This window comes from Papio anubis, chromosome X (assembly GCF_008728515.1).
Source record: "Papio anubis isolate 15944 chromosome X, Panubis1.0, whole genome shotgun sequence".
NCBI classification, from domain to species: Eukaryota; Metazoa; Chordata; class Mammalia; order Primates; family Cercopithecidae; genus Papio; species Papio anubis.
In genome coordinates, this window is record NC_044996.1 from 86794074 (window position 1) to 86806372 (window position 12299).

At 38.8% G+C, this 12299-nt stretch overlaps 1 protein-coding gene across 14 annotated transcripts in view; it reads right to left on the minus strand.

Moving 5' to 3' along the window:
- ARHGEF9 (Cdc42 guanine nucleotide exchange factor 9) overlaps nucleotides 1–12299 on the minus strand; it is a 156008-nt gene that overhangs the window by 70511 nt on the left and 73198 nt on the right. For all 14 annotated transcript variants that reach the window (XM_009199283.3, XM_009199279.3, XM_003918948.4 and 11 more), the window contains one exon: nucleotides 3752–3943. In XM_009199283.3, the coding sequence (XP_009197547.1) occupies nucleotides 3752–3943 (192 nt within the window). The remainder of the gene's footprint in view (nucleotides 1–3751; nucleotides 3944–12299) is intronic.

Consider the following 12299-nt stretch of genomic DNA (forward strand, 5'->3'; position numbering starts at 1 on the left):
AAAAGATTATGTCTCTTACTGACCTCATTGAATGACTTCAATTAAAAATCACTTTATTTCCCACTTCTTCATTTGTAATATAAAGGTATTGTAACTTAAATGTTTGTAAAGCACTTTCTGCTCCCAGGAGGGAAAAAGAATGTCCTCTAATAAATAGTGTGACTTTTTTTTATATTGAATATAATTTTCCCCCTTTCCCCTTCAACAAGTACAAGAGTAGGAAGTGTTTAGAGCTCTCCCATAACCTACAGCAAGAGTGGTTTATGAACACATTCGTGCTTGAGTAAGACATGCTTCCAAGGGTACCAAGAAGGAAGAGGCAGAAAATGCAGAAGTAGCCTGACTCACTATCACAGTTTTTCTCTAGTGAGGGCATATCTACATCTGACAGAACTAGAGAAAAAGTAACAGCCAGACAGAACTTAAAGAGCTCCTCCAACCTATGCAATTTAGAGATGGGGGACAAGGCCTAGGGTGGAAAAGACTCATCTGAGATTCCCCAGTCAGTTAGTGACCAAGGTAGGTCCTGAACCCAGCACTCCCAATTCTGAGTCTGGTATTCTTTCTGATAAATCATTTGCTCCTCACAGCTTTTGGTTTAAAGATTACACGATCCGGGGCTAAACTACTGTCTTCTGATCCAGCTAGACACAGCTTTCTCCACCTCCCTTTTGATGCCTGTGATTATAGGGTGAGACAAAGAAATGGCTCCCATTTAAATACTTAACTTCAGCACCAATAATCGTTGAAAAAAAAGGAACCAACAAATTGTCAACAAAAGGTTTGATTGGGTTGGCTGGATTGGAAAACTCCTTAAAGCAGGATCATATCACCCCCCACTTTCTGGAAAGACAAATAGCTTCCATTGCTGTCCTGAGCCTGTGTCCCATAGGAGGAGGCCAAGATGTGTGGGAGTTGGGAGAGCCTTCTAAGGACTTCCACTGGGCTAGTACCTAAGAGCTCTGGGAAAATAAATTTGCTTCTTAGAGACTCAATTTATTGATCTAGAAAATAGGAATAACAATAACAACTTTTGTCCTCTTTGCAGATCAAATGACATATGATGTGAATGTACTTTGCCAATCAAAGCAGTACATACATATGAGCAATTATATTTAATTTTGACTTTAAGCAATATTTATCAAGCATCTAGTATGTACCAGGCACTGTACTGGGGGAATATATCAGTAAATCAATAGATGAAAACCCCTGCCTTTCATGGAAAGTACATTCCAGTAGAGGAGACAGACAATAAACAAAATATATAAGTTAAATATATAATGTCAGACAGATAAATGTAACAGATAGAAATAAAGCAGGAAAGGGGCAGAGGTAGTGCGAGGTTACAGGTTTAAATAGAATGCTTACAGAAGTCTCAAGAAGATATTTGAGCAAAGACTTGAAGGAGTTGAGGATGGGAGCCATGTAAATGTGGGGTGGGGAGGGAAATGCTTTAAGCAGAGGGAAAAACCAGTGCAAAGGCTCTAAGGGAGAAGCATTTTAGTAATGCTGAAGGAAAAGCAAGAGGCCAGTATAGCTGTAGTAGTAAAGAAAGCATAGCAGAAAGGAGCAGGAGGTGAAAGTCATAGAGGCAAGGATGGGTTGACCACACAGGCCCTTGTAAACAATAATAACTTTGGCTTTTACTCAGGTAGAAATGGTGAGTCACTGGAAGGTTCTGAGCAGAGGAGTGATATGACCTGACTTAGATCTTGACAGCATCCCTCAGCTACCAAGTGAATAGACTGTACTTAATTTTATGAAAAACACTATGACATTGTAATATAGGTATCATTTTGGAGCAATGCTCCTCAAACTTTAATATGTATTATACATCAAATAGTAACTTTGTTAAAATGCATACTCTGATTCAGTAAGTCTGGGTTGGAGCCAAAGATTTTGCATTTATAACAAGTTCCCAGGTGATGCAGATGCTGCTCTAAAGTATAACACTTTGAGACAAGAAGTTATGTCCAGGCCTGGCACAGAATAGAATTCCACTAAAAGTTTGCTGAATGAATGAAATGTCAGTGGTTTGATGCTGAATGCCATGTAGCACATTCCAAGGGGGAATTTTTTTTAGCACCAGCCATTGATGTGAAGGGAGAAGGAAGGAAAGAAGGACATCTGGATGGATGGGTGAATAAATTTAAAAAGGGGGCAAAAAAGAAAATTACCTTTTTCCAAATACAACATATGTTATTGCAATATTCTATTTACTTAATTTCCTCAACAAATGTAAGAAATTGTTATAATGAAGCCCATTGGAAAAATAAGAAAATTGAATGTCAGAGGAGTTAAGGGCTATCTTCAAGCCCACAGGGTTAATTAATGACCAAGTTAGAATGTGAAAAACCAGCATTTCATGTCCCCAGACCTCTTGTTCTTTCTACTCTATCTTGCTGCCTCATGGCAGGGCAGGGAGTGGGGCGGTGGGAAAAGATAACTTTTAATTTTCCTGAAAGGGGTGAGAAAATGAGTTGAGATAAAGAAAGTTCAGGTACAAAATCCTTGGCCTTGGTGCTTCCAGAGCTATACTGTCCAATGTGGCTGTCATTACAGACACATGGTTACCTAAATTAAAGCTAATTAAATGTAAATACAATTTAAAATTCCATTTCTCAGTCATACCAGCCACATTTTAACTCTTCAAAAGCCACAAATTGTTGGCTCATAGCTACTATATTGGAGAATGCAGACATGGAACATTTTCATCATTGCAGGAAGTTCCATTGGGCAGTACAGATGTAGAGAAATAAGAACTTTGAAAAATGTTGGAGCTGTACTACTGACTCCACAGTGGACCCTAGGCTAGGGGACAGAAAATAGAACCTAACCCCTCCTCTGGAAGGAAGGAGACAAAAAGATTCAATGCAGAGTTTTCCCTGAGTCAAGAAAAAAGATACAAGAGAGTGTGTGTGTGTGTGTGTGTGTTTAATCCTTTTAAAACGCTGCCTTCATTTCCCATTGGTTTTCCCTTCCTGTTCAGTAAACTGCCCTTTGAAAATGCCAATTTGCATCTACTAAGCTTAAGAGAGTACGAGAGTAAAGGCTCTCATCTTCATTTAGGACAGAGAGATGGAAGGAATGTGGTTAGGGAATGTAGAGAGACAGCTCCTGGGGAAAAAAGTGAGATACTGAAGGAGCCCAGGTTTGTCCATCCAGCCTTCATCTTCTGTAGATTCCTGTCTCCAAGCTCTTTTCTGCTTAAACTCACAACCAGTGTTCTCCAGGTGAGACAGTTAAGACCAACAGCATCAGCATCACCAGGGATGCTCATTAAACCTAAACATGCTCATGCCTTACCTGAGACTGATAATTCATGATGTGGGGGACAAGAGTGAGAGGGCTGCTTAACAAGCTCCCCCAGAAACTCTGGTACATGTTAAAGTCTGTGAATCACTGGCTTGGCGGGAGATGCATTTTGCTTTAATGAGTGAGGTTAAGCCCTTACATGAGATGGCTGTAACTGGATCAGATACCAAGAAGATAAAGGTAGAGACGCAGGGGAGAGAAGGAGGAAGACACAAAGAAAGGGTAAAGGGAGAGAGACAATGAATATAAATGAATTAATATTAGAGAGAAAATGTGAAAAACAGAGATTGAGAAACGCTAAGGAAGCAGTTTCACCTCACTGAACAGAATCTGGGAGGCTACGTGCCCTTTCCAACATTTTGGGACTGTCACAGGCGGGGCCCAGGAGGGTTGTTGGTTCTTCATGAAGTGCCTCCACATGAACCACCATGGTTACCTCACAAATATCCTTGAGGTGCTTGATGTAGTGACGTTCAGTGCTCATTATCTCATTGATGACGTTGGCCCGCATCTGGTCCCGGTTCTGTAGTGGCCGCCCCAGACAGAGGCAGTCTGAATTGGGGTCCAGGTGTCCATTCTGCACATCACTGGGCCCCTCCTCCACCTCATCCTCCTGGTTCACCCAGAGCTGTGGATGCAGGCAAAAGAAAAATAATGAGTTAGCTTCCTTCTTTGAGAGGTTTCCAGACAAGTAAAAAAAGGATAAACTGAACTTCTCAGGTATTCAGAGAACCTTCAACCAGAGACCTCTGCAAGTAGAATTCCAAACCTGGCTCTAGGGTGACTTTTTGCCCTGGGCATGGATTTAATCTTCTCTAGGTCTCTGGTGACCTATCTTAAATAGAGTGGAGGGACTACATTCATTCATGCTGGAGCACATCTAGGTAGCACAACTGGATTTTTTAAAAGGTTAAGCTATACATCTTGAGTGCCACAGCTGGATTGCTGACAAAACACAGCATTTATGCACCTGCAAGTATAGAGACCAAAGTTAAATACTAGAATGGGTGTCTTGAAAACAAAGTTCAGTGCTGATTTCTGCGATAGGACATAAAAATAATCATCAAAATTTGACTGTAAAATGCCTTGAACATGCAAAGATCTCTACCTCTTCAAGATTGGGATGGGGATGGGAGAATATTTACCCACCACATACTAGCAATAGCTATTAATTGGCACCAACTATACACCATTCACTGTGTTAAGAGCCTGCAATATACTGTATTCAGCCCTGCTAGATAGGTACCACTATTACTACCATTTCACAGAAGAGGAGACTGAGGCTCAGAGAAGTTAAGTAATCTATCCCAAGTCACACAGGAATCAGAGGAGCTGGGATAGGAGCCAGTCTGTCTGTCTCTAGAGCCTATGCTCTTTTTTTTTCTTTTTTATTATACTTTAATTTCTAGGGTACATGTGCTCTTAAACACTGTGCTAGAACCTTTGTGCCCCTGGTTCTAAGGAAGACAGGAAAAGAAAAGGAAAGGGCTTGGGCCAAGGTGGACAGACAATTATTAGAATCATCAGAAACTGATGAATTCGGTAACAGTTGAGACTGTTCATTCTAAATCATGAAGGCAGTGGGAAGCTAAAAAAAAAAAAAAAAAAAAAAACCTTTGGGATGGCCGAGTGAGATGTCTCTGGATCTTCTAGATGACTTTGACGGAAAATCAAGAAGATGGCCCAAGAAGATGGACCTTCCCACCACCCCCCACAGTCCTAGGAATTGCGGAAACCATGGGGGCAGGAAGCAAAAGAAGGGTGGGCCCACTTGGCAGAGTGACAAAATTTGTCAGGGGTAATAAGCAAAGAGCTTGCCAGTTGTCTCAACAGGTTTAATCAATTCTCCATATTTTCCTTCCTTAAACCCCAGCTTTTTCCACATTCCTGCCTCAAGAAGCTGAGATCACACAATTTAGATGCATCCCTATTTCTGCCATCAGAAAAGCCTTTTAGTGGGTAATCCTTCGGGAAGAAGAGGCTTTGGGATAGAACTAGAAGGACGGTAGTTACTTCCCAACTCTGTATATTCTTTCCTCTTTCTTTCTCTCATAGGAAGTGAGGGGGCATGATTACCACTCAGTGAACTTAGAGATGTCACCAGCATATATCTCACTAAATTGTCACAGGCCAAAGTAAATAGAGCTCACTCTGTTTTTATGTATTTTGTATACACAGCCAAATTTGCAAAATGTATCTCTATCCAAAACCTATCACCCTCTGCAAGTGCTCCATTATAAATCTCTTTCCAGCTTCTAAAAGGTCAGCTTTGTGTCTTCAATATGCTAATAGCTGTCCTTTAATGCAATCAACAGGCAATATGAGAGATAATTATTCAAAAGAATGAACCTGGGCAAAAAAAAAGTGATTTAAGGCACTGAAACAAACATCTCATATACATGATGCTGTCTACTTGTAACAATGAAAACCTCACCCTCTTAATAATCCATTAGCTTTTCCCTGCTTCTCACAAAGCAAGCTAAGCCCTGCTATGGAAAGGGTAACATAGGCAGGCCTTTAAAGAATAAGAATCATTTATTTTCTTCTTAGGAGTTTAAGAAAAGTCAGGTCCAAATGTTGGCTTTTGGATAGCTGGAATAAGATGAAAATTTTGAACAATTCTAGTGGGAAGGAAGACAGGATATGAAGGAAGGGGGAGCAGATGCAAAGGCAGAAACAGAACCACATTTAGGTTCAAGCTATACACCATGACACTGTCGTTCCAAATAACAATAAGAAAAGACGAAGGCAACTGCAGCCAAGTGAAAACAGATTCCTTATAAAGAATTTGGTAGAGAAGTCCCTTCTGGTTATAACTAAAGGCCTGTGTAGCAGGGTCCTTCATAAGGAGCTTCGGAGAAGACATCTTCATCTACTCTACTGCAACAACCCCAGAAGCCCATTCCTTAGGTTAAGATGCTGCTTTCACTGCAAAGAACTACTAACAGATTCATTCATTCATTAAATCTATGCTAAGTGTCAATAATGTGCCAGATATTAGGGATACAACAGCAAATAAAAAAGAAATCACTGCCCTTTATAGAGCTGACATTTGAGGGAAGATGTTTCTTAGCCTAGAACAAGGTGGCACATAAGGCCTAACTGTTTTTCTCCTGATCCCAGGTTCCCACAAAACATCCCCTGGGCCTAATGATAACACTTTCTGGTCTAACCTCTAAGTTCTCTGCTCTTGAGAGCTTCCCTGTTCTGTGCACAGGAAGGTCTTTGTCTGCATGTATGTCAGAGTGCATTGACACAGGTCAGCCCATAAGCTTATCTGCCCTGGTTGAAATATCAGACAAGAGAGCCTTTATCAACCCTGCCCAACAATCTGTGAAGGCTAATGTGTACCTTTTCTTCATTAATGCTGCAATTAGCACATATAGATGCCTGGGTGACAAGTAAGAAGATGGACAATGCCTAGAACCTGCCAGGTTGAAAGGCTGTCCTGGAAGTCCTCTTAGAGTCCTTAAAGGCTGGTTTCCCCAGCCTTCATTGAACTCTGAAGCAAGGCTGATTAATGCAGTTCAATTTAACAAATACTTACTTTGGACCTATTCTGTGCCTAACCACTAACTGTGAAGGACATGCAGATGAGCAAGACAACTCACTCCTCCCTCCTCCTTCTAAACCATGGAGTGCTTTCCAAACTGAAGACAATCTCTGGTCTTTATTGCTCCCTTTTCTATTTTCACTGTCATTGCTCTCATAGTTTTATACCTGAACAAGTCCCTGGGTGATCCTCTAGCTTTTACCCTTCCCACATACCACTATTAGACCAATTTCCTTGACTATTACATTGATTGGCTAATCCCATCAACCCAAAATCCTTAATAGCTCTCCACTGATTATAAAGCAAGTCCAAATCCCTCACCCTGACATTCAAATATTACCATAATTTGACTCCAATCTGTATTTCCACTCTTACTTCCTACTACTTCCTTCAGGAGTATTGGGCTCCTCCCAGACTGGTCTATTTTCCGTCCACAAATACTCCCATCTATGTCCTTTAATCCCGTGCTCAAACACAGAAATACTATAGTCCAAAGGCTTTCAAACACTTTAGCAACAGTAATCCATCCTCTCAATTTCGTAATAAAGAAACTGATACCCACAGAGACAGCCAAGGAGTCAGCAATACACCCACATCTTTAATATGCATTTTAATTTTGTGCCTTCCATTTTTTTCATTTTTAAAATTATACGTTATACAAGAACACATTTGCGTTGCAAAAAGTTAAAATAGAAAAAAATAGATTAAAATTATTAAAATCATGGATGAAAGAAATATTACTACCAGTCCTACAGAAATAAGAATTAAAGGGAATATTATGAACAATTGTATGCCAATAAATTACATAACCTGATGACATGGACAAAGTCCTAGAAAGGCACGAGCTACAGAAACTGACTCAAGAAGAAACAGAAAATCTGAGAAGACCTATAACAAGAAAAAGATTTAATGAATAATTTCATGCAATCCTGAAAACTTCCCACATGGGGAAAAAACAAAACAAAACAAAACAAAACAAACAAACAAACAAAAAACCTCAGGACTAGATGGCTTCACTGGTGAATTGTACCAAACATTTAAAAAATAACTAACATCAATCTTTTACAAACCCTTCTAAATAACAGAAATATAGAAATCCTCAATAAAATACTAGCAAACCAAATCCAGCAACATATTAAAAACCAATTGTCCACCTTACCAGATGTGATTCCAGGAATGGAAGGTTGCTTCACATATGAAAATCAGTCCACGTAAGTTACACCATATTAGTGAAGTAAGGTTACAAAATCCCAGATGATCATCTCAACAGGCACAGAAAAAGCATTTGCAAAATCCAACACCCTTTCATGATTAAAAACAAAAATACTAAACAAACTAGAAATAGAAGGGAATTTTTATCCAAATAATAATGAACATTTATAAAAAATCCATAGTTAATAGCATATTTAATAGCGAAAGACTGAAGGCTTTCATCCTACAATCAAGAACAAGACAAGCATATCCCCTTTCATCACTTCTATTCAACCTTATACTGAAGGTTCTAGCCAGAGCAATTGCACAAGAAAAAGAAATAAAAGACATTGCATCAGAAAGAAGTAAAACTATCTCTAGTCACAGATTATATAATGTGATATACAGGAAATCATACGGAATCCCCCAAAAAATAAACCTGTCATAATGAATAAATAAGTTCAGCAATGTTGCAGGATATAAAAATCAATCATGTTTCTATATACTAGTAATGAACGATCTGAGAGTTAAATTAAGAAAACAATAACATTTAAATAGGAACAGAAAGAATACACAGGAATAAATTTAACAAAAGAAGTGCAATCTTATACAATGAAAACTGCAAAGCATTACTGAAAGAAAGTAAAGAAGAACTAAATAGAAAAACCTCTCCTATTCATGGATTGGAAGATTTAATGGTGCTAATATAGCAATACTCCTCCGATTAATTCAGATTCAACACAATACATATCAAAGTCTCACCCGGTGTCTGCAGAAAATTGAAAAACTGGTATTAAAACTCATATGGAATTTCAAGGGACCCAGGATAACCAAAACAATTTTGAAAAAGGAGAATAAAGTTGGAGGACTCATACTTTCTGATTTCAAAACTTACTACAAACCTACAATAATCAAGAGAATGGGGGACTGGCACAAGAATAGATATAAAGATCAATGAAATAAAACCAGGAGTCCAGAAATATATCCTACATTCATGCTGAACTGATATTTTTCAAAGGTGCCAAGATTATTCAAGGGGGAAAATATAGTTTTTTCAACAAATGGTGCTGGTACAACTGGATATCCACACGAAAGAGAATGAACTTTGGCTCCTACTTCACACTATACACAAAAATTAAACCAAAATGGATGAAATATCTGAATGGAATCAGATTATAAAAGTCATCAAAGAAAACATAGAGGAAAATCTGTAACCTTAGACAATAGTTTCTTAGATATGATACCTAGAACACAAACAACCAAGCAAAAATAAAGCGGACTTCATCAAAATTAAAAACTTTGTGCTACAAATGATACCATCAATAAAGTGAAAAGACAACCCAGTAATGGGAAAAAATATATGCATACCATATATTTGATAAAGATGTAGTATTCAGAATATATATAACTTAACAATAAAGTAACAGCCCGCTTAAAAATGGGCAAAATATGTGAATAGACATTTCTCCAAAGAAGACATATAAATGGCCAATAAATATATGAAAAGATGCTCAATATCGTTAGCCATCTGAGAAATGCAAACCAAAACCATAAAAAGATACCACTTCACACTTCCTAGAATGGCTATAATAATTTAAAAGGTCAATAACAAGTATTGACGAGCATGTGGACAAATTGGAACTCTCATGCACTGCCGGCAGGAATGTAAAATGGTATAACTGCTGTGGAAAACATTTTGGCAGTTCCTCAAAAAGTTAAGCATATAGTTACCATATGATACAACAATTCCACTCCTAGGTACGTACTCAAGAGAAATAAAAACACACGCTCACACAAATTCTTGTACACAAATGTTCATAGTAGCATTATACATAACAACCAAAAGTAGAAACAACCCAAAAGTTCATTAATTGATGAATGGATAAACCAAAATATGGCATACTTACATAATAGAATACTATTATTATTGGAAAATTGCTAAGAAAGTACAATTTTAAATTTTCTCACTACAAAAAATGATAAGTATACAAGGTGACGATATATTAGTTTAATCGTTCCACAATATGTGTATACATATATATATATATATATATCTCAAAACATCACATCCCCCAAATATACAGTTTTATCTATTAAAGATGATTTTTAAAATATGTTCCAGAATTAGACAACGGTGACGGTTATAGAGCTTTGTGAATATACTAAAACCCACTAAACTGTATACTTTAAAATGGTAAATTTTATGGTATAGAAATTATATCTCTATAAAAATAGATACATAAAAAGCTGAAACTGTCTAGATAAGGTGAAATTTCCCCTGACTGTTCCCCATCCTAACCATATTCTACCTCTCCTGAGGAAACCATGGTTATGGATTTTCTGTGAAATCCTTGTCAACCTCTCTCCTTGCATTTATATACCTATATGTATATTCCAACAGACTCACCATTGTTCCATATGATAAAGTGATTATTACCCAGCCCTTGGTACACCCTCTTCAACATCTTTAGTAGCCCCTCCCTGCAAATGGATCAGTAGTTCTAAAAGAAAACTACCATAATATCCAGTCAGTAATTCCTTCATAAAGTCAATAAAGGCCCAAGGAGTGTCTTAGAAAGCCAGCCGGCCCCTGTCTCCAGCAGTGTAACATTTCTAAGAAGAGAATGGGTAAGTGGTATTGTCTAAATCTCACCTTGATATTTTCAAAGGCCAAATCTAGTCAACAAGAGAGGAGTAAAAAGCAAGACATCCTTTGAGAAGGTGATGGGTTATTATTGCCAGTCTCATTGAACAATAGACTCTCAGAGCTATAGAATCAGTTTATAAAGGAAATGGAAAGTGGACTAGTCCATGCCACTCCTTGCTCCCCAATCAATACATAAACTCCCTTGACAACATACCCTGCCAGCAATTGCACAGCCTATAAGCTTGAACACAACGAGTGATGAGGAGACCAGTGTCTCCCAAGGCAGCCCTTTCCTTTTTAAGATAATTCTAATCATGAGCTCTGTCTCTGTCTGAATAAAGTTGCCAGCCAAAAATCTCAGCAAATACTACAAAAGGGAAAAACACAGATAAAGGAGAGAGTATGGAGGGAACGTGAACTCTTCCATAACAAAGGTCACCAAAAGGCCTTTTCTCTGCCACCACAGTGAAGCAATGGCGAGGTGTGGATACAAAGGTGAATGTGAGGGACTGAGAGGAACCTGGTTAGTTGCAAGCAGAGCTCCCACTTCACACACACACACACACACACACACACACACACACACACACACCCTGTTTTAGAGCCCCAGTCTCAGCCTTCAGGAGGATCAGAAGTGCTTAGGGATCCCTGAAGGTGCATGCCAGGAAGCACTTAGCATTCCTGCCTGGCACAAAGACAATCAGCATGGTATGTACAGTCAGGCACAGAAACTACTCCTCTACCCCTCAAGGGAAGATTTAATAACTGTCACTAATTATATGAAGGATCATCATAAGAAGGCTGCTAACAAATTGTTCTCCCTCTCCAGCACCGACACAATGAGAAATAAGGAGCTCAACCAGAGCAATGAAAATTTTTGTTATATAACAGACAAAAAGAGAAAAAGAAAAGACCTGTGTGAATATCCTGTTTTTGTATTCATGGCTTTCCATCAGCACATTAAAATGGGCCTGACCCACCGAGCTTCACTGCTCTTCAACAGACGTGTTGCCTCAGGCAAGCTACCCTTTCCATTCATTCCAACACATTCTGTTTATTCACACCTCTGTACCTTGTATCCTTCTAATGCCTGCCCCCTACTCCCTCTTCACGAAGGCCTTCCCTACTCTTTTCTATCATTCTTCTTTTGTCTCTGGCTTCTCTGAAAACCTAGTTCAAGAACAGTGCCTTCCCACAGACTCTCTTACTTGGACTTCAAAACAGCCCTGTAAGGCAGGCAAGCAAACCTTTTTCTTTACATTTCCCAGATGAGAAATCCAAGGCCAGATAGGGGGATGCATCAAAGTGGCAGTCAGGATTGAAGCAAAGTCTCCGGACTCTTAGGCCAAAATTAGGAGAGACAGTCTATTACAGTGTTTGTAAAGGGTGAAGACTCAGGAGACTGATTTCAAATCCTGGCTCTACAACTGCCTCAGAGTAACACAGAGTAAGCCACTTTAACTTTTCTGATCCTCAGTTTCCTTATCTCTGAAATAGAATAATATCTATCTATCTCATGGGGCTGTTGTGAGGATTAAACAAGGTAATGCATGTAAAACAGTTTCTAGCACTGAGTCAAATATTAGCTGTTCT